At 42.9% G+C, this 19,679-nt stretch overlaps 2 protein-coding genes across 12 annotated transcripts in view; one reads left to right on the plus strand and one right to left on the minus strand.

Annotated features, from left to right (window-relative positions):
• Positions 1-19,679, minus strand: part of LOC306837921 (SRC kinase signaling inhibitor 1-like) — a 91,257-nt gene that overhangs the window by 42,654 nt on the left and 28,924 nt on the right. The window contains exon 1 of one of the 11 annotated variants that reach the window (XM_079365797.1): positions 13,549-14,210. The exons of the other annotated variants lie outside the window; for them this stretch is intronic. Coding sequence (XP_079221923.1) covers positions 13,549-13,573 — 25 coding nt within the window. The 5' untranslated portion in view covers positions 13,574-14,210. Of the gene's footprint in view, positions 1-13,548; positions 14,211-19,679 lie in introns of those variants that run through there. 11 annotated transcript variants of the gene reach the window in all.
• Positions 1-19,679, plus strand: part of gosr2 (golgi SNAP receptor complex member 2) — an 87,884-nt gene that overhangs the window by 5,103 nt on the left and 63,102 nt on the right. The window lies entirely within an intron of this gene.

A 19,679-nucleotide genomic window follows, 5' to 3' on the forward strand; every position in this document is an offset into this window, starting at 1 on the left:
AATAGTCTTCTTCTTTTTTATTTTTAAACCGATGTGATTTTTGAGACTGTTCTTAGATTCATCCGTGATTGGTTTCTCCAATTGTTCATGAAGTTGACGTGTCCTCCCTAGAAGGTCTGTCGTTCTGCAGATGGTTAAGGGAAGGCACGGCGAGCTCATCCCTCCGATACACGGCCTAATTTACTGTCTGCATGGCAGGGCTCCGTGTGGGATACTTCCTATGACAGCAAAGGCTGAATATTAACCAGAAGAAGAGGAAGGAGAGGGTCAAATCAAGTAAAAATAGGTAAAAGTAAGTCCAGTATGTCTTTCATGTCTTTTTCAGCATTCTCACTTTTCTATGTTTTCTCTTTACTTCAAATGAAAAGGTTTCTCGAAAAAGATCAACCAGCAGGTACGGGCACTTCATGTTTTTTTCATTAAGGTATAGCTTTGAGGAAAATGGTGGAAAGTGACGTCTGGGTAGCGAGACTGAGCCATGAGAAGGTCATCCTGTGCGTGTATCCTGCTGGACGGGATAACAGGTGGACACAATCAAAGACAACTGCAATCCACTTAAAGTGATGGGTAGCCTCTCTTATCATTAAAACACGCACCGTGAGGAATGATGCGCCAATCTTTTCACTTTTTGCGATCTCCTCTGGGAATCCATTTGCTGCCTCTCATCCACACGACCGAGTCTCCCACATGCAAACTTAGTTTCCCTGGGCAACACATGAGAATACTGTGGAAGCAGCTAAGTCGAAATTGCAGCTGTTAACACATAATTGCGCACACTTGGACAATCAGAGCATGCTAAGGCTCCACAGCAACATCTCTGAGGCTGTGTGCCGCTGAAAACTACAAATGTGTGTGTCTTCGACAGGAGGATGAATGCAAGGGGTGGTCTATAATTAGAGGAGGTTACAAGCGTAATGCACCTCTTTGTTTACTTGTCATCTAGGTAAAAGCAGGTCTGGCAGCAGGTGAGAGAGCCCCTGAATTACAGCCTGTTGCTGGTCGGCAGTCGGCGGACTGTTGCAAGTCGGTGTGAAGAAGAAATCTCTTCAAGCCACACCTTTTAACATCAGTGCTGCTCACGTTTACTTCCCTGGATGCTGCCTTGGATAAGATGGTGGATGGAGAAAAGCAGAGGTAATGAGATAGTAGATGGAGAATAAGATGTACTGTGCAGACTCCATGTGTGCCTGCATGCAGAGCTGCTTCAAAGAGGTGCACCTCCTCTGACTGTGGTGCATAGACCTCTGATCTCCACAGGGCGCAGCTCTGGCTGGTCGTCACAGTTGGAGGAAGCTGCCGTCAAAGACCTTAGCAGCACAGCAGTACAGTATGCAGAACAGCGTTAATTAAACTTCAATTTTGAACTCATTGTTTAACCCATTGTTTTTTTACAGGTTTCAGATAATTTACGACAAATAATGCCTACCTAAAGAACTCGATTTTGTCACTTACTGTAGAATCAGCAAGTTATAGAAAAAAAATTATTTTCACTTTAGTTTGATTTGATGACTAATTTTAGAGTCAGAATCCAGTTCAGAAATACTTGATTAATCCCAGGAGGGAAATTCAGTAAATTTACTTGAATTAACACGACACATGAAATGCAAAAAAGGTTTAAAGCTGATCACTTGGAAGCGTATGAATTTTTGTATGAAAAGCGGAAGACTTGGCAGTAACAGCACAATATTGCTGATGCTGACAATTTGCAGATATAATAAACCTCACTAAACACATAAGAAGTCACAGGGCATGACCTGAAGCGGGTATTAAGAAATGTGCAAAGTCTGCAGACCAGAGAGCGTATTGTTCATGAAAATGCTAAACGACAATCTAGTATTTTAGATAATCTGATAAGCTATCGATTAGTGCTGGACACACCTCTTCATGTCGGACACTGTCAAGATGGAGACCAATTAAAAGCGTCAAAATAGAACAGCTTGTGGTGATGGTGTTTAAGCAACAACATAGAGAATTCTAATCTAAGCTCCATCTCACTTATCACTTTCCTTTTTCTATTTCAGTATTTACTGTAACCACAGTGGGAATCTAGATTCTGTATACACAGTGAAATTAATCATTTCTGCAGGAAGGCAGTAGATGGGTGACTCTGCAGACCACACCTTGTTTAAAAGTGTGTAGGTTAATGTAGTACCTCATCCATCAAGTAAGGACCACTTTCATAAAAAAAAGGGTTGTTTTTTTATATCCTCCAGGAATACCTCCAAAGTAAAGTACACAAACAACAACAATCTTTATACACAAAGAGAGCTAAACGCACATAAAAAGGCACGAGTTAATGTAAATTCACCCTGCAGCTGTCAGAGATTCAGACACTGCTTCAATGTGTGAGAAGCGCCCAGTGTGCTTTCATGCTAATCTCAATGGATTCATCAGAGCAGCACGATGTGGCACACTGCTGAGCCACTGAGCCAAGTGATGAAAGCAGCAACAAAACAAAGCATAAAGGACAGATTTTTGCAGTTGGGGAACACCATCACCTGTCATATCATCCACCTGTTTTGTCTTTTTATTTTTACAATTAGGGCTATATTTTTTTGTTTTAACAGCGAACATGGAAAGATGAAGAAACATCTGAAAAGCAGATGTCTATTATTAACACAGAATATTAAAAACAAGCTAGTACGGTTACAGTCAGGCAGAGACTGCGGGAGAGAGAGAGAGAGAGAGAGAGAGAGAGAGAGAGAGAGAGAGAGAGAGAGGGAGGGAGGAAAGAATTAGACCAAGGACGAAAAAAATCACACTTTCCTGAGGGGCTGACCAAGACTGTTTATCATGCAAACAGGCCAACTGTGGCTGAGTCTGCTGGATGACAACATTCGCCCAATCACAGTGTGCCAGCTGTACTTTTCCCTTGCTCAAACATCGTCACATATATCTCTCATGGCACACTCGGCCCAAGTGGAAAGCATTGACACTTGAAGTGACTGGTGCAAACAGCCTTTTTCTAGTCACTATTGAATAGCACCGCCTTTGCTGACAGACAGGGGGAGCCCTTAGTTAAATACGAAGGGAGAAAAACACTCAAGTGGAGGTCACTCATTTCATGGTAAATGTTTTAATAATAGTCTTCCTCACATTTCTTTTGTTTTATTTTCATTTTTAAAGATTTTTGTTCCTTTGTTTGAAGTGCTATATAGAAAGAACGGTTATTATTATTGTGAATGTTATTAACTGTAATACACATACCCATGTGAGGTCTGCTAGATTTAACACTAAATCACTCAGGTCTAATGGGACATATTAGGACATTATCTGTCCCACTGGTGTTATAACATTAACAGCACACACACACACATCCACACACATCCACGTGTATATCGGCCCATTAAAATGCCCCCACTTAGTAAAATAGGAGTCTGATGGGGTGAAATTTGATCAAGTTGCTTAAGCGGCAAATAAATCTTAGGACCAAATGGAAGATTTAAGAAGCCTATCTATCTAAGCTAAGACACAGAGTGTGTGCATATTCATGAGATGAGCAGGGTTGTTAAGAAGAAGGGGGCACAGCAGACGAGGAAGGCTGCAAGGGACTTATAAATCTTTTCACAATAGTGTTGCTGCCTTGTGTGTACAATCCCACTGTGTCACACTGTGGCTTGCCTGCAGTGCATATACTGTACCATTAGTTTCAAAGTAATTAAAGTGCATACTCTATAGCTTAACTAATGTACAGTATACGTTTGATCATAACCATGAATCTAATAACTTCCTGTAGTGGGAGAGAGGATGCTTGCAGATATGAACACACTAAGAAATATATCTCCCGACTTTGCAGCTCTGCCGAGCTTTTCACACATCTTCAGTAGAATCGTTTTAGTTTTTATATTTTGCAAAATTACTATAATGACCCAGTTATTTAAACACGCTCCACATGAATTCTACTTCTCCTCCTATCCTGGATGTAAAAATAACCAATAGCTTTAAATTACACATTCGGCGATTATCAGGGTTCTTCACACAGAGATATGGATTATCAAGCAAGACTTAGAAGAGGAGCATTTGCAAGGAATCAATCATTTATGAAGACGTCAGAGTCCTGCAGCTCTCGAGAAAATGACTGGTGAAACAGAATTAGCTTATGAGCCAGGTAGATTATGAAGAAATGGGGATGTAGATGAACTTCACAAACAGAGTAGGTATCTCAAAGTAAAAGACTTTAATCGTGGCTAAAACAATAAAGGCAGTTGAAAATGCTGTGGTGATGTCCTGGTTTAACGTGTGTATGCATACACTCTCCAGCACACTATAAAGTGCACAGCTGTTAGCTACAAGTAATAAAGGGGAGGATAAAGTAGCTAGAAAACAATTCAACAGCAGAATGCAGAAGAAAGGTGTTTGGTGGTTATTGGATTGTTCGCAGAAATTAAATGCCGAGACATACAGAATAATTAAGAGGGCAACTTTAAGTGAAAAGGAATGAAACTTTCTGAAATATCGTCCACCCGCTGAAAATTGTTGCTAACCTTGGTGCATAATAGTTTCCTACCCATTTGCAGCTTTTACTGTGTTTCGCTCTCTGATTTTAAATCTTAACAACACTGTGTTCAAATGTTCATAATTTATAATCACTATTTTCTTTCAAACGTAAATAGACAAGAATGATTGGGCCACACACTCACTCCTAGAATCATGTTCTCATACACGAAAAGACTGTATGTCTTATTTCTGTCAGTAGAAGCTGAAGGTTCATTAGGTCAGCTCTGGACAGGTCAGATCCTTCAACTGTATCCCGCCTCCAGGGGCCAACGCACTGACAGCATCAAGCTGATTACACAACAACGTGCTGCAGGGATGTTGCCCATGGTTGCTAGAAAGAAACCTAAAGTGTCAAAACTTCTAAAGTGTACAGTATGCAGGCAAGGGAGAGAGAGAGAGAGAAGGAGCAGAGAATGCTTCATAAAGATACTGCAGCAGCCAACTTTCAAGTTGAAAATCTAGTCAAACACTCCCCAGGGTAAAACCAGCAGGTTTATAATGAGAAGTGTTGTGCAGGGGAAAAAAAGAGATGTTAAATCATGAAAAATCAAGACTTGTGTACAGAATGAAACCTTAAGTGTTTTATCTTCCAGTGAGGCAAAGCACTTTATTTTTGCTGTGACGATAAGACAGAGTGGATAAAAGAAGAAATCAACAACGTGGAAAGACGAAGAGAAGAGCTGCTAGAGAGTGACAAGGAAAACAAACTGAGTAAATGAGATGACACAAAGAAAAGAGGATGTTATGGCACAGTTTAAGCACATTTCAAATGATCCCCTTTTGATACAAGGTGAACTGTGATCTTGACAGATTTGGGAGAACAAACAATCATTGCAATGATCTTAACAGGCTGTCACAATAGATCATGATGTATCATATACAGCTGAATTAAAGTGTCGGGTTTGACTGGTGAACAGATAAACACTCGTGTAGTGATGCAAACATCATGTAAGATTATTGTTCTTGTATCTTATTAAACAGTCACACCCTAAAACAAGATTATCACTGTTCTTATATTACATCAGCAGAGTGAAAGCTTAAACCTGATTTGTGCTGCTAAGAGGTTTCCTAATGATCGTGTAATGATGTGTAATATGCAGTAAATCTTGTCATCGCTGCTGGTTAAATAAGGCGATCTCCGTTTCTGCTGGTGAAGCAGCTCTGTTGATGTAACTTTCTAGTTCGGGGCAGAATTACTGAGTCTGTTGCCTCCTCTCCCGGCAGACCTGGTGCCAATCCTCTCATAGTGTTAACACCCTGCCATGCTGATTTCAGACAGAGCCAACAGGCTCACCTAACAAGCCCCATCCCACAGGAACACATCTGTTGTCAGATTAGCTTGGCTCTGGCCATGGGTTATCAATCAAAGGGCTAAATTACACAACGTTCTGAAATTCATTCATCACTCACATCGGCTTATTAAATGATTTACATGAGCAGATGTAGAGCGAGGAGAAGACAAGTGGAAAGTTCAAATGAGGATGTATTTAGTTAAATGAGACAAACAGAAGCTATTTTGGGCTGTGAAAGTAAGAAAAAATAGTAATACTAGCATAGCATTTGGCCGCATTTCACTCAGGGGTATTATTATTGTTTCATGGGATTTTCACATTTATTGTCATTGTACCTGAAATCATATTAAGTCTCCACCCTAGGCTTGATATTTGACTTTTGAAACACCAAAAGGCATTGTAGCTGATAAGAGAGAGTTAGAGACACAGAGAGTTTTGGTTGGGGTGCTTCTTTAGTAATAGGCAGAGGTAGCAGAATGCCAGGTTACTGAAGTCACAGTTCAGGCTAATAAAAGTAAACCAAGTAAGAAGAACAAGGGAAGAGAGGCAAAGGTTCAGCTGTGGAGCACAGATTGGTATGATATTTTATGAAGGAGCAGACAATAAATGACTCAGAACATCCCGTTACTCGTGGCTAAACACAAATATAACTGTCCTTCGGCATAGTTATCGTCTGCAGAATGAGATTTTGACCCTTGAAAAAGAACAACACAACTAGTCTCTCTACCTGCTACCTTAGTCAAGAATTGCACTGACAATTTAATTTAAGTGCCACTGCCTGGACTTTTTTTTTTAATTAAAAGGTGCCAGAAAGAAAGAAAAAACACCTCCGAGAAATTGAAACATAAAAATAACAGAAATCAATCAAAACAGCTAATCATTAGCCGAGAGGAATATGACAGCAGCTGTCACTGCGGATAGGTCCCCTTGGCAACAGGTCAGCTGTTAAAGCTGTCTGCAGTTAGCAAGTCCAGACGCACCCACACATATAAGCGCAAACATACACACACATGCACGCACGCAGGCACACACGCACGCACACACACAAACAGTCATACAGACACATTTGTTCGACAAGCAGACAGTGTAAGGTCGGCTGGTGAGAGACACAGCCAGTGACAGATGTGGCAAACGCAGGGCGGCAGAGATTACAAGTTGTCGAGTCAACATGGCACAAATCTGTGTTACGATGTTGATAGTCATATGTCGCAGTACAAACTGCTCTCTGTCAAGTGGCATCAGAGAAAAGATGCAGAGGGTAACAGGAAAGCGGTTGAATTTTCTCTCAGGCTTTTTACTGCATCTGGGTCTGAAAATAACAGAATTCAAATCAAACTACCGCCTCATGTAAAATCAAGCCTTTAAATCAATTTGGATGTTAAAGCCAAATCCTGATCTAAGAGGATAAATGGAAACACAAATGTTGAAGCTGTGTCACAGACACAAACTCATGGTGTGTATATGAAGTAAAGGAAAAATTGTGACACGGCTCTGAGATGAGATCCCATTATCAGACATACAAGCTTGTTTGGGAGGGTTTTGCCATGCACTCTTTTGATCCGGGAACGAGCAGGGAGATGAGCGGCACACAGCAGTCCCTAGTGGGGTGTTAGCGTAATTGCTTGTTTCACCAATCCCCAGAGGATTTTGCAAAGTGGGCAACAGCGGAGCATGCTAAATAAAAAGAAAACACAGCAGCCTCTCAGACACTCTCAGTCTCAGTGTTTGCATCCGTCACAGAAGAGAAAGAGAGAAAACTGTTGTTTCCCTTTTCTTAAGAGTGTGTCCCTATCTACACAGAAATTCCACCACTAATAAAAAAAAAAGTCAAAGATTAGTTCAAAAAATGTATGAAAATGTTGTACCTTGAATGTTTTTGATAAGGGGAGGATTGCACATCTCAGGGCCAAACTATTTGCGTTCATAATGTGACGTCAGTTTGGTCTGTTGAGAATGATGAATCTGTTTTTGCTGTGGTTGAAGAATGCAACATAATTCAACGGCAACAGAGTCATGCAGCTAAAAATATATATGAGGTGTGGGAATATGACACAATAGATTTCCAAATATAGTGTCACAAGTGATCCTTGTGGCAGTTTTTTAAGGTCCACTTGGTTAATTTTTTTTTCTTGAGCACCTCAAAAGGCCTGATTTCAGTTTGAAGTTTCTTATTGCTACTTTAGAGAAGAGGTGGAGTACAATTCCCATGACACGACACGATAACATTCTGTGAGTAATTCTTTGATTTTGATTCCCATACAGTTAATCATTCCACAATAATTGCACACTGCATTTCTTCTATTCTATATATTTATTGTTCAAGCTTTTGTGGCGTCTCCCTGTATTATTAGACCTTGACCCTACCTGATTCAGAAATAATTAATATACCCTGCTTATCCTTCTCTCCTACCGCATGCACCACTGACAGGTTCTCCTATACACTGCATTCATGAGACACTAATGGACATGCAATAATGTATGCAACATCCTGTGCGTTCCAGTGTTTGGATACATATAGTGTTTGTCCATTCAGTCAGCACACAACAATTGATTTTTGTGCACATGCAGGAAGGGTCTCAGCCTGATTGTTACTACTACTTGTTATTGCTCCTTCTCATCCCCCTCTGTCTCCACTGGTGCTGCATGAGCTGCAAGTGTCAGATCTGGGTTTCTGTGCAGAGCAATGAAGGGGTGGGGCAGCTGCACAGATGGATGCATGCGTTTCTATGGTGATGTACTGTAGGTGAGAAGGGAAGAGCAGCCAGTTGGCATGAGGGAGGAGGACAAGATGAAGAGTTGGACATTAACAAGCTGTCACTGCCAACACAACACAGCGCCCACTGCAACAAACAAAAACAGTGAAGACAACCCCCTTGACAGGAACGGTGTATAAACAACAACCACAGGCGTACACTCTGTTGCACCCACAGAGAAGAGGAACAAGCCGCAGTGGAGAGGTACGAACGACAGGCCAGGTTCAGACAAGTTAAACGGTAATGTGTGTGCTGAGAGGAAAATGAACACTGAAATGTTTTTTTGGGGGGGGTTTTGCTGAAAATTGCAGTTTTCCTTGGTGAAAGTTTGAAAAACAGCAGCAAACTCTCTGTCCCCTAACCTCCATGTCTCAGCTTTCTCCAAAACGGCTTACCACAGCAGGACAAGGATTAGCCAGTGTTGCTAACGCCACTTCAAAACTTTCCTTCAACTGCAGGAGTCAAAATCGACCAGCCAAAAAAAAAAAAAAAAAAGAGAGAGAGAGAAGTTCAAATGTGTCCTGTGTGGGCAAGTTGGCTTTGTTTTTGATTTCAGTGACGCAAAAAAAATTAAACACAAGATTTCCATTCTTTCTTAGTTTTTCAGCTTCAAAGGAGAGGCACTGGAATATCAAAAAATGGTTTGATTAAAAGATGCATCGCTTTTCATCTCAAATAGAATGATCAAGAAACTCGAGCACAATGTTACTGCATGCTTTTTTTAGTTGCATACTGTAGGCCTAATGTATGTGAAGTTCAATAGCTGCTGGGCTGTGATGCAGCCATACCAACACTTTACTAGCAGCATGTGGCCTGAAGGTTGAAGGACAACTTCCAAAAACATCCACTGGATAGCTGCCTCACTGGACATACATACTGACTGCCATGGATCTGGAGCAAAAGCAAGAATCAAAAAAGAAGTCCTGTGGTGGGCTATTAGCTATTTAAAAAGTCAGAACACAGGACCATTCAATTTAGTGCAGACATCATGAACTGTCTCTTTCCAGAGATAGTTCCTCCCAGTTATTCTCAAAACCTGCTGGCTGGAAGAAACGGAAATCTGACAATTGTTAAGTGTTCCGCCCCAGAGCCCCAGAGCACTTGGCAGAACGGCCAGTTGCTAATCCAGTAAGCACTAGCACTGACTCCCAACTAGCTGAGAGCAGGATAGAGATTAAGATTGACAGAGAGGCAGCTACTGATAAAGGGTGACTATGATTAGAGGTGAATGACAGACAGACAGACAGACAGACAGACACAGACGGAAATGAGAACACAGACACTGGTAGAAAGAGGTTAGTGAATTTGGTGACAAGTTGATGGTGTTAAAAAAACAAGTTGAGGTGCAGGGAGAAGTGGGACAAGTAGAATGTTTGGACACAAGGAAACAGGGCTAGAGGAAAAGAAAAGTAAGAAGGAGGGGAGTATCCGGGCCAGGAGGGGCCTGGTGACTGATGGGAGAGGAGAGAATACATTGAGGGAAGTTATAAGGTGAGCAAGGTGTCCTCCGAATCCATTTGTCACCCAGAGACTCATTAGTGTTTAGTGTACGTGTTATAAATAATCAGTTTGTTTGACAGGAGCGAGTCTTGGATTTGAGAACAGGACATTCATCTCAGAGAACTCTCAGGAAAGACAAACGGATCGACAAACAGAGCAATCCGCCGAAAGAAGAACCATTAGCAACCTCATTTACCCCAAAAATCCAGCCTCTTGGAATTTTCCCTGAGAACTAGTCCAATCTCACTGCTTTTTTTGTCCACATTTTTACTTCTTCTTTATGGCCTCGACAGTAGTGCTCTTCACGATTCACTTCCCACGTTACAATATTTCCAGTTCCTGTTTAAAGCTTGTCAGTCTCTTATGACGCAAACTCCCACATTTGGTCTTTTTTTTTTTTGGTGACGTGCTCTTAATTGTGTCACATGAACACAGTTCTTAAAATGGGTGGGGAAAATGCTATTCTCATCCCTGGGAGACATCTGGCATGTACTGTGTCTGACCTACTGTTCCTCACACCCGCTGGCCGCTTGCACCAGATGCGCAGAAATGCTTTATTTTCTCCGTCTGTAGATGGCGCCTCTAGGTACAACTTCTGCCATAATGTCACCCCCTGCCACCACCTCCTGTACCACATGAGCTATCTCAGGCTCTACAAATCCAGTCCCGCCATGCATCAGCCCCCTACACTGTGGCTCACAGTGACTTAAAGCTGTTGCTGAGTGAAGGGAATGAATGGAGGCGGCACAAAGCCACAGCTCAATCATGACCTGAAGCCATCTGTAAATAGTCAACCATGCTAAATTAAACCGGCTGATCATTACTAATGACTGGTTTATTGATCAGGCTCTCTTCAGACCCCTCACTGCCAAGTTTTCTAGAGGCCCCAGATTTCCAATAACTGACATGTTCCATAGACATCAACTTAAAGCTCCTATGAGAAGTTTTTGTCTGGTTTTTAAAACACGAAATAAATACTTATGACCCTTTAAGGACTACAATAAACAACAAGACCAGGGACATCATTAATTACCTATCTAGTCTCATTTCAATGCCTGAGTCTAAAGTAACGAGGAAGTTATTGCTGTACTGCCCAGGGACATGCAAAAGATTCAAAAATTCATAAAACACCTTTTTTTTTAAATCACTGCGCTGCAGTACAGTTCAAAGAAAATGGTTTTATAACCTTTTACGCAGGCTTGCAACTAATCAACAAAGGACTTTTTCAAATAGTTTTTATTCTGTTGACATTTTCAAAATGAAAAATTAGTAGTGAGAACACATTTCCACAGAGAGCTAAAGAACTGTTGTAGTTGTGTCAATGTGAGAGAAACAAACCTAAGGGGGAACACTCAGAGCCCTTCATCATCTCCGCTCTACTCACAACCAGTTTCACCCGCACGTCTCACTTCTCCTCTGCAATGGTTGTGACACAGTGCTAATCTGGAGTTTCAAGTTTGACCCTCATGTTTGGAGGAAAGCAGTACAGGGCAAAGGTGCATTTGACTTGTCAACCAACATAATAATTGAATTTTGTTATCTGCAGAGCATCATATGTCCGAAATTCATAAAAAAAAAAATCATCATTTCTTGATGAATATTTGTCTTTAAAAATGTATTTATCAAGAAAAAAACTGTTCTCTCATGATTGTCTTCACATTTATCAGCTTTTTTTCTGTTTTACATAATTCTAGACTCATATCTTTTGTATTTTGAAGTTGGCATTGCAATAAAAAAGACATTTTGGGTAATCCAAAATTTGCCTTTGATACATACTGTAGATAATGAGTCAATAACTTAAACCTCTGATGATATGATAGGACAAATATAACCCGCCTGCTCCGCGGCAGTCGCCCACTGCTTAGTCTTTATCTGTTTTGAACCATTGAATCTCATTTTATAAAGACAAAGCGTGTAGGTGTGTTTAGAGGAGGTGGATGAGGAAAACACACTCTGGCAGGGTGAGTTCCTCTTGTTTAATGTCTAAAGCTACTGGTGCTTTTCTAAAAATGCACATCTTTAAGTTTGTGGATGTGGATTTTATGGCCTGACTCTGCGTGAACCCTACGTCCTGCTGACATTTATCCTAAATGCACGCACAAACAGACGCACACACATGCAAACACACACACACACACAAACACACACAGAGCATGATGAATAAATAATGGTTTAAACTCTGGAGGTTCACTTGACTAATTATCAGGGAGGAAGAGATTCTTCAAGAGAAGCAAGATTACAAGAGAGCGAGAGAAGGCCAAGTAGAACATTAAGGATCACTACACGGGTTTCACACACACACGCACATACGCATACACACACACACACACACACACATTTTGAAATATATAAACACACAGATGCACAAATGCACACATTGCTGTTCACAAACATATTCGGTCTTCCTAATTTGCGATTCAGTGCTGTGAAGGGAAAAAGACAAGACAGGGGAGGAGAGGTGTTGGCCTCTATTGACTCTGAACCCTGTGGGCTAATGAGAAGTCCAACACACAAAAAAAATAATGAAACCCAAGCGTACATACACACACGCTCTGTTGGAGTGTGACCTCACCACAGCCCTCTTTATCCAAGGTTATAAAGGAAGAAGAATATCTGACAGTAATATCCAAGAGGAATGTTTTCCATAGTCCATGTTTCCCTGTGAGCTTGATCATCCAACAACACACCATACACACAAACACTGTCAGGTCATCAGAGTGGTGTAATTCTGAGAAATAACCTGTCTAGCTGGCCCAGCTGTCCTGCAAACACCATCCAACTCGTTTTCCCCACTCACACACTGTTAGTAAATATGAGCCGACAGCAGAGGGACGGGGAAATGAAAACGAGGCATCGTTGGAAAAGGGAGTGGCAACACTGAGTGACTGAGGGCTTTTATTTGGTCTTGCAGAAATCTCTTTGGAAACAGATGTGTTCGATAAAGTAGGAATAGCAGGCAGTGTTGCGAAGGAGTAAATCCCAATAAGTTTCGATGGCAACAGAAGAGGGTTTTTTCGCACCAGAAACATGCAAATCGGGATGAGCGTGGTGGAAGAAGACGCAGCGATAGAAATCCAAATAAAGTGAAAGTGACGGCAACAAATAACTTAAAAAGTCCCAAAGGGCACACGGGATGCTTTGACAGAGTTTGTGAAGATGCTCGTCATGGATGAGACAGCAGCATGCAGCAGCTAGAGTCCTGGAGGAGCCATGGAGCTCCACAGCCTTTGAACGTACAGGAGGAGGCAGCAGCAGCAGCAGCAGGCGGCAGAGCTACGTGACTCTCATGACAACAACTACAATCACACAAATATACAAACACGCATCCACAGAGTCCCCCAATCGCCGAAATAAAATACCTCGAGCATCCGCGCAAAATGCATCAACCAAAAGGATGTCTTGAAAACAAAGTGGAAGAGAGAGGGGAAAAGGAGTAAACACAACAAAACAAACAGGACTGGAACAAACAAGAAGAGGGAAGAGAGGGGACCACTGCAAGCGCCCACCTGAGGGTTTCCCAGCATTCTCCATCTGTGCTCCTTTCCCTCTTTCTCTGACTCTCTGTTTTTCGTCTCGGTCATTCCATCCCTCCACCCTTCATGCTCAGCCGTCACTACCTCTCTTGGACACAGGCTTAGGCAGAATATTGTGTCAAAAAAGGAATCAAAGAGAGGGAAAGGCAGGGAGGGACAAAGGGACCGTGAAAGAGGTGGGATAGAGGAGGAGTATGGGAAGAAACACGACGAGGGAGAGAGAGCAAGAGAGAGAAAAGTAAGGCTGCCAGTTCTAAGCAACGTCTCTTTTCTCTCTTTGTGATAGTGTGTCCCTTGCTGGATGTCTCGCAGGCTCTCTCTCTCTTTCTCTCTCGATCCATTTCTCTCATTATGTCCATCTGAGTGGTCATGCCAAGCTAGCAGGGCAGCAGAGAGAGGAAAAAACAAGGTTGTCTGTGACCTCGCAAAAACACCTTGCAGATTGGCCACCTCCTGCCGGACACTGACCGTGGACCTGTTCACACTGGTGGTGAGCTGGGGGCCACGGATGGAACAGGAGTGTGTGTTTGTTTGCCGTGTGTGTGTGGGGCTGTCATGTCAGCCAGCCAGAGCAGCAGATTACTGACGCTCCACTGGCACGTCCCACTTCATCCTCCTCTCGTGTCAGCCCAGCAACACCTCCGCCCCCTGCCCACTCCTCCTCTTCCTCCTCTTCCTCCTCTCACCCCCCCCCCCCCCCCCCCCCCCCCCCCCACACACACACACACACCTCCCTTCTCCATCGTCAGCCTCTACTTCTTACTCCCCCACCTACTTTCCGTATACTCTGAACATAACCTGAGAAAAAGTCTTTGAATTTAATTTCCTCCATCTCCGAAATCCATACGGGCAGAACTACGCCGTGTAGCCCAAAGGAATAGTAAAGATCGCCAATCTCTGCATCTTGATCCGCTCTAATAAAAAGAGCCCCATCAAAGCGATGCATACATTCTCACAAACGCACACGGCCCCCGGGGTATTTCCTTGCTCAGATAAAGATAGCCGATCTTAGGCTGGGGAGGTGAAGAGTGGAGTGGTAATTAACACCAGTGGGCCTGGGTTTAGGTTCATATCAACAGTGAAGCTCTGAAACCACACTGACCAACATTTCCTGGTAAAATTAGAGGGGAAAAGGCATGTTCCTGTGAGTACTATGATCATGTTTAATTAACTTGTAAGATTTAGTCTGGATCTTCATTAAAAGCAGGCAGAGGTCAAGGAGGCCGTCAGACAGCGTGACAAAAAAAAGAGGCTCTGCAGTCAAAGATGATCTGTTATGAGCACAGGAGTGTGTGTGTGTGTGTGTGTGTGTGTGTGTGTGTGTGTGTGTGTGTGTGTAGTTGTGTGTGTGTGTAGTTGTGTGTGTGTGTGTGTGTGTGTGTGTGTGTGTAAAAAAATGTCAAATGATCATGTTTGAATTATCGTACCAAAAATAATTAAATCACGATGTTGCAACATTTATTCACATTTGTAGAGAAACAGTTACGAGCGGAAGCATCTCTGTGGTACTTTAGTACTTCTCATATATCTATTATTTCACAACTCTGACATGAAAGAGTGAAAGCCTTTGCAATTTTTAACAGTGTTTCTGTTTACAATGAAGCACAGTGTAGTAGAAACATTGTCAACTAATTAAGTTCTTTTTCATGGAAAAGATAAAGGAATGAGCCACTGACAGCTCAGTAGCTAGAAACAGGAGGAATTACTGTGTATTATACTGTGTATTCACTGCTGCCAGCATGCACCTAAAAAAGCTGAAAACACACTTTAAAGGGAGTTAATATTAACTTGGGTTCGGGAGCAGGACTCCCACTCTACACCGTTTGTCTCAGTTCTTCGATGATGCCCCCTCCCTTCCCTGCTTCGACGTCCTTCCTCATCCCTCTATCTCGCTTGTCTAATTCTAGGTACAGTCTGCACTGTGATCAGCTCGGGCAGAACTACGCTTGAAATGCTTCCCTCCCCACTCAGACTCTTTCTCTGCCCTGCAGTCAGTTCATCCTTCCAGGCCAGCTAACTGATAACATCCTCCTCCATCATAATCATTACCAGAGCATATATGCATCTGTGTCATTATTAAATACTGTATCTAAAACGTATATGATTGTGGTGTGGTCCTTGCTAGTGAAGTGCTACTTGTGGTTATCACTAACCCCCCCCCCCCCCCCCCCCCCCAAAATGACTTCATTATTAGAGTGTGTGCATGGCATATTTGCCCCCCCCCCAACCACAATACAGTAGACTAAAGAGCAACAGATGACACCCACAGATATCTTACCCTACACCTGCTGAGCCGTGCAAGGTTAACAATGACCACATAGGGATCTACATCTGCTGAACAAGCAGATTTGCTTCCCACAGAGTTCACACACACACACACACACACACACACACTGTTAGATGGTACTGACTGGCAGCCTACATGTATATAGCATGTGGGATATGTGTTTTGGTGTTCGCACTCTATTTTGGTGACAATGAGGATAAATGACACACAGGAAGCTTGTTGTTAAGTCAACACGGAACACTAATGCCTCACAAGGACAAGTAAACAACAAGCCAACAAAACAGCGTATCCTTTACCCACCAAGCAATTTAGCACCTCCAAATACATACAGATGAGATATTAATGGCTTACTGTGTCCTCTTTGACCTTTTAATTATTCTGATTTGTGTACAGAGCAGGCGTGCTGTAATTGCATTAGCATCTCTGCAGGTTTACTTAATGTTCCAGGAGAGGGAGAACAGTGCTTCAGCCAGCTGATAGGACAGCGTTCCATTTCTTTTGTGTGCACTGAATGATCCACATTGTGTGAGTCGCCGTGTGTGTGTGTAGTTGCCGTAAATCAACAGAGATTTATAAGCTCAGTTACCACTGGTCACACCCTCTGACGTGCAATTATGCACTATCAGCAAATAAACGGTTTCGCCATTGCAAGCAATAATGGGTTATGGAACATAGGGTACGATAAATTGCGCGTCTCTTTGCAGCTGTTAAACGTCCTGATCGGCGTCAGGAGTTCTCCGCTTGCCCCGTGTTTGGCCCCTCCTTCTATTCCCCACATCCTCTTCTTCTCCCCCGTAGCGTCTCGCGGGATTGGACCCGTTGCTCCTTCTTTCCCTTTATCTTTACAACGAGGCATCTGGAAAGCAGGCTCCGTCTCCACCACTCTCCATCACATTCAATCATTCCAATGTTTATGCAGCTCTCCGCCCTTTCCCACCATGCCTCCACCTCCCTTTGTCCCCGGCTTCTCTCCCGCTTCATGCCTCTGCACACAGCATCTCTTATCACACTCCTCCGTCTCTCCATTTTTATCTATCTCTCCTCGATTGTTTCTTCCCCTCCATCTTCTGACAGCGTTTCCTTTCACATTTCCTCCCTGACTTAAGAGGGTTTTTGTCCTGAAAGATGCCATACAATATTTATAGCATGAGTATGGAGGAGACACAGGCTAACTTGTGCTCCTGCAACAGAGCAGAATAGAGCTGGACAGTTAGTCCTTCATCACTAAACATTTACACTATTAGAATATTACTTAGTAATTGTTCTGTGAGACTCATTTGAATTTGTTCAAAACTCACTCAAAATCCATTTATCAATGCTTTTATAAGAAAGGATGAATGCACTGAATGACCTTGCATACAGTAATGTATAAGTGATTTCCTTCGACGTACATTTTCATTCAAGCTAAGCCCCAATTTGCGATATCGTCGTCCTTGCTTTAGAAGACTCGGCTCCAGCAATGCCATGAGATGCCCACACACAATTGAAATCCTTCCCCCTGAGATACAAGAATGGGGTCTGAATTGGTACTTTTTTTGTTGTTGTACATTTTGTCCCAAGCGCATGCTATGTTTCCCAGACTAAAAATGGAAACTCCTTGTTGGGATAGACGTAGGTAGAATTATCTTTGCTGCAATGTCTTGCTATAAGTTTCTACTTTACCAGATGTTGGTTCGCCAGGTTGTGAAATACAGATATTGCAGCCTGAGTGAAGGCAGTGTGGACAGGATGGTGGTGGGTGAGGGTGATTGGTGTCATGGCGTCAAGCTTTGGGCAATGTAGGGAATCAGCCTGCTGCCTAATTAATGGGGGCCGCGTTCCGGTTCAACAGCCTCTCCTGCTAGCGTCTTCAACTCGTGCATCTGGAGATAAGACAATCAGGCAGGAGTGCGAGAGAAGGAGAGAAAGTGGGCTGACAGCGCAGCAAAAACAAGTGCGACCTTTCAGGCCAGATCTCCTTTTTGACACAGTCTGTCCCACTCGTAGATACAGAGAAGAAGGACAACGCTGAGATGTCTGTGAGTGGCTGTGGATGAGGAGGAAGCAATCGTCTTGTTATACCCTGCCTTGGCCACACAGGACAACTCTAAAACCAGATAAAAGGAAGCCAGGAGAAAACTTTGAGCTGATAAAGACTGGTCTTGGAAAACGCAGACACTGACAAAATGGAAAAAGAGTTGGGAAAAGGCGAGGGAGAGAGGATGAATGGGTCCGCTGAGTAAATGGCTGCAAGCTAATCATGACACTAATAGTAATAGATAGGCAAGGCTGTCTAGATTGCCTCATTTAAGGACGCTTGAGTATCGTTTAGGTAATCTCTCTGATGCATTCACAGTCGGATGTGAGTCGATGAGACAGAGTGGTCCGTTCTGAGACAAATGACAAAGGCAAACTGTTTTATGCATCATCTCGAAGAAAAAAACCCCCGAAAAACTCCAACTGTCAAAAAGCTGCACCTCCGATATGCGCCCCGGCGTCTGGTCCTGTAGCAATACTCGATCCAGGGTGAGCTGACATGGAGCGAAAGCAGTGAACAAAATCAGATGACGCTCAAGATGTGTTTTCAGAGTTTCGCCCTCCTTTGATCCTCAGCTGGAGGCAGAGCACAAGAATGAAAATCAGTGACCCTGAACAACCTCCGCTGAGATTTTTTTTGCACATGTGCTACCCACACAAAGTTAACACCTTTACTAATGCCCTGACTTTGGCCTTTACACCCTGCTACCTTTTTAAGGCAGGCTCCTCTATCAGCACTTTCTTCTTTTTTTTTTTTAACCGACCCTTGACTGTGTGTCTCCTCTAAATTGTCCTCTAATCTGTTTATTTTTATTCCTGACAGCATGTTGGTTTTGTTTCTGTCCTCCTCCCTCAGTACAGTCAACAACACCTCAGAGGGGTTTTATACTGTACTCGGGGCCACACTGCAGTAATCCAATGTTATTGGGGGGGCTATAACTCAGTTTTATGTGATCAGGAGCCCCACAGCCTGAGCCACTGCACCTTGTGACAAACGACCCGAGTCAGACATGGTATGAGTGAGTCAGACACGCTGAGCGGCCGTGACGACACCAACTCTTTGAACCTTTTGTATTTCTGACAATTCCAGGCCGGGCGTTAAAAAATGTGCGTCAGTCATTGTTTGTCGCTGTGTGGGTGAATTTCTCCATCAGTGAAGAGGTTGGAGCTGCAGACTTACATTAACATTAAATGTGATCGGTCCATGAGGAATCCGAAACAGACAGCACAGCCATGTTGGGAGTGTAGCTGTATGAAATGCTACAACGTAAGAGAACAAGTGAATCACAGGGCTGTCTGTTTATTCTGCGCTCTCAGTGGGAACATTTCAGACAGTTTTTCCTCTCACTTAGCTGAGGGCTTCTTCGACGGCACAAACCAAAGCAAACGGAGGAAGACATTTTCAACGCTGCTTTTCCTGCTTATTCTTGAACTAAGCCAAGGGGTGTAAAGGTCTTGGTTTGTGTTTAGTAGCATTTCTTAGCCTCATAAACCAGTGTCAGCAGGGCAAACAAACAACAGCTGTCAGGAAATTTGGAAAAACAGAATGTGTTTGCTCCCTATTTAAACATTGCACATTAAATGATGCTGGGTGCATTTTTAACAGAATCTATCTGTTCATGAGAAGGCGGGTAGCCTTTGACTTCCTCTTTTATGTCGTCGAAAAAGGAACCGTGGATCTTTACCAAACCTACTGACTGCCAGACGACTCATGAAGTTCTGCAGAAAAAAGTTAACTAAATCCGCACAACACAACTAACACAACCTCGGTAAGAATACTTTATCCAAAGTTATTAAGGCT

Source organism: Symphodus melops, assembly GCF_947650265.1.
Source record: "Symphodus melops genome assembly, chromosome: 17".
In the NCBI taxonomy this organism is placed as follows: Eukaryota; Metazoa; Chordata; class Actinopteri; order Labriformes; family Labridae; genus Symphodus; species Symphodus melops.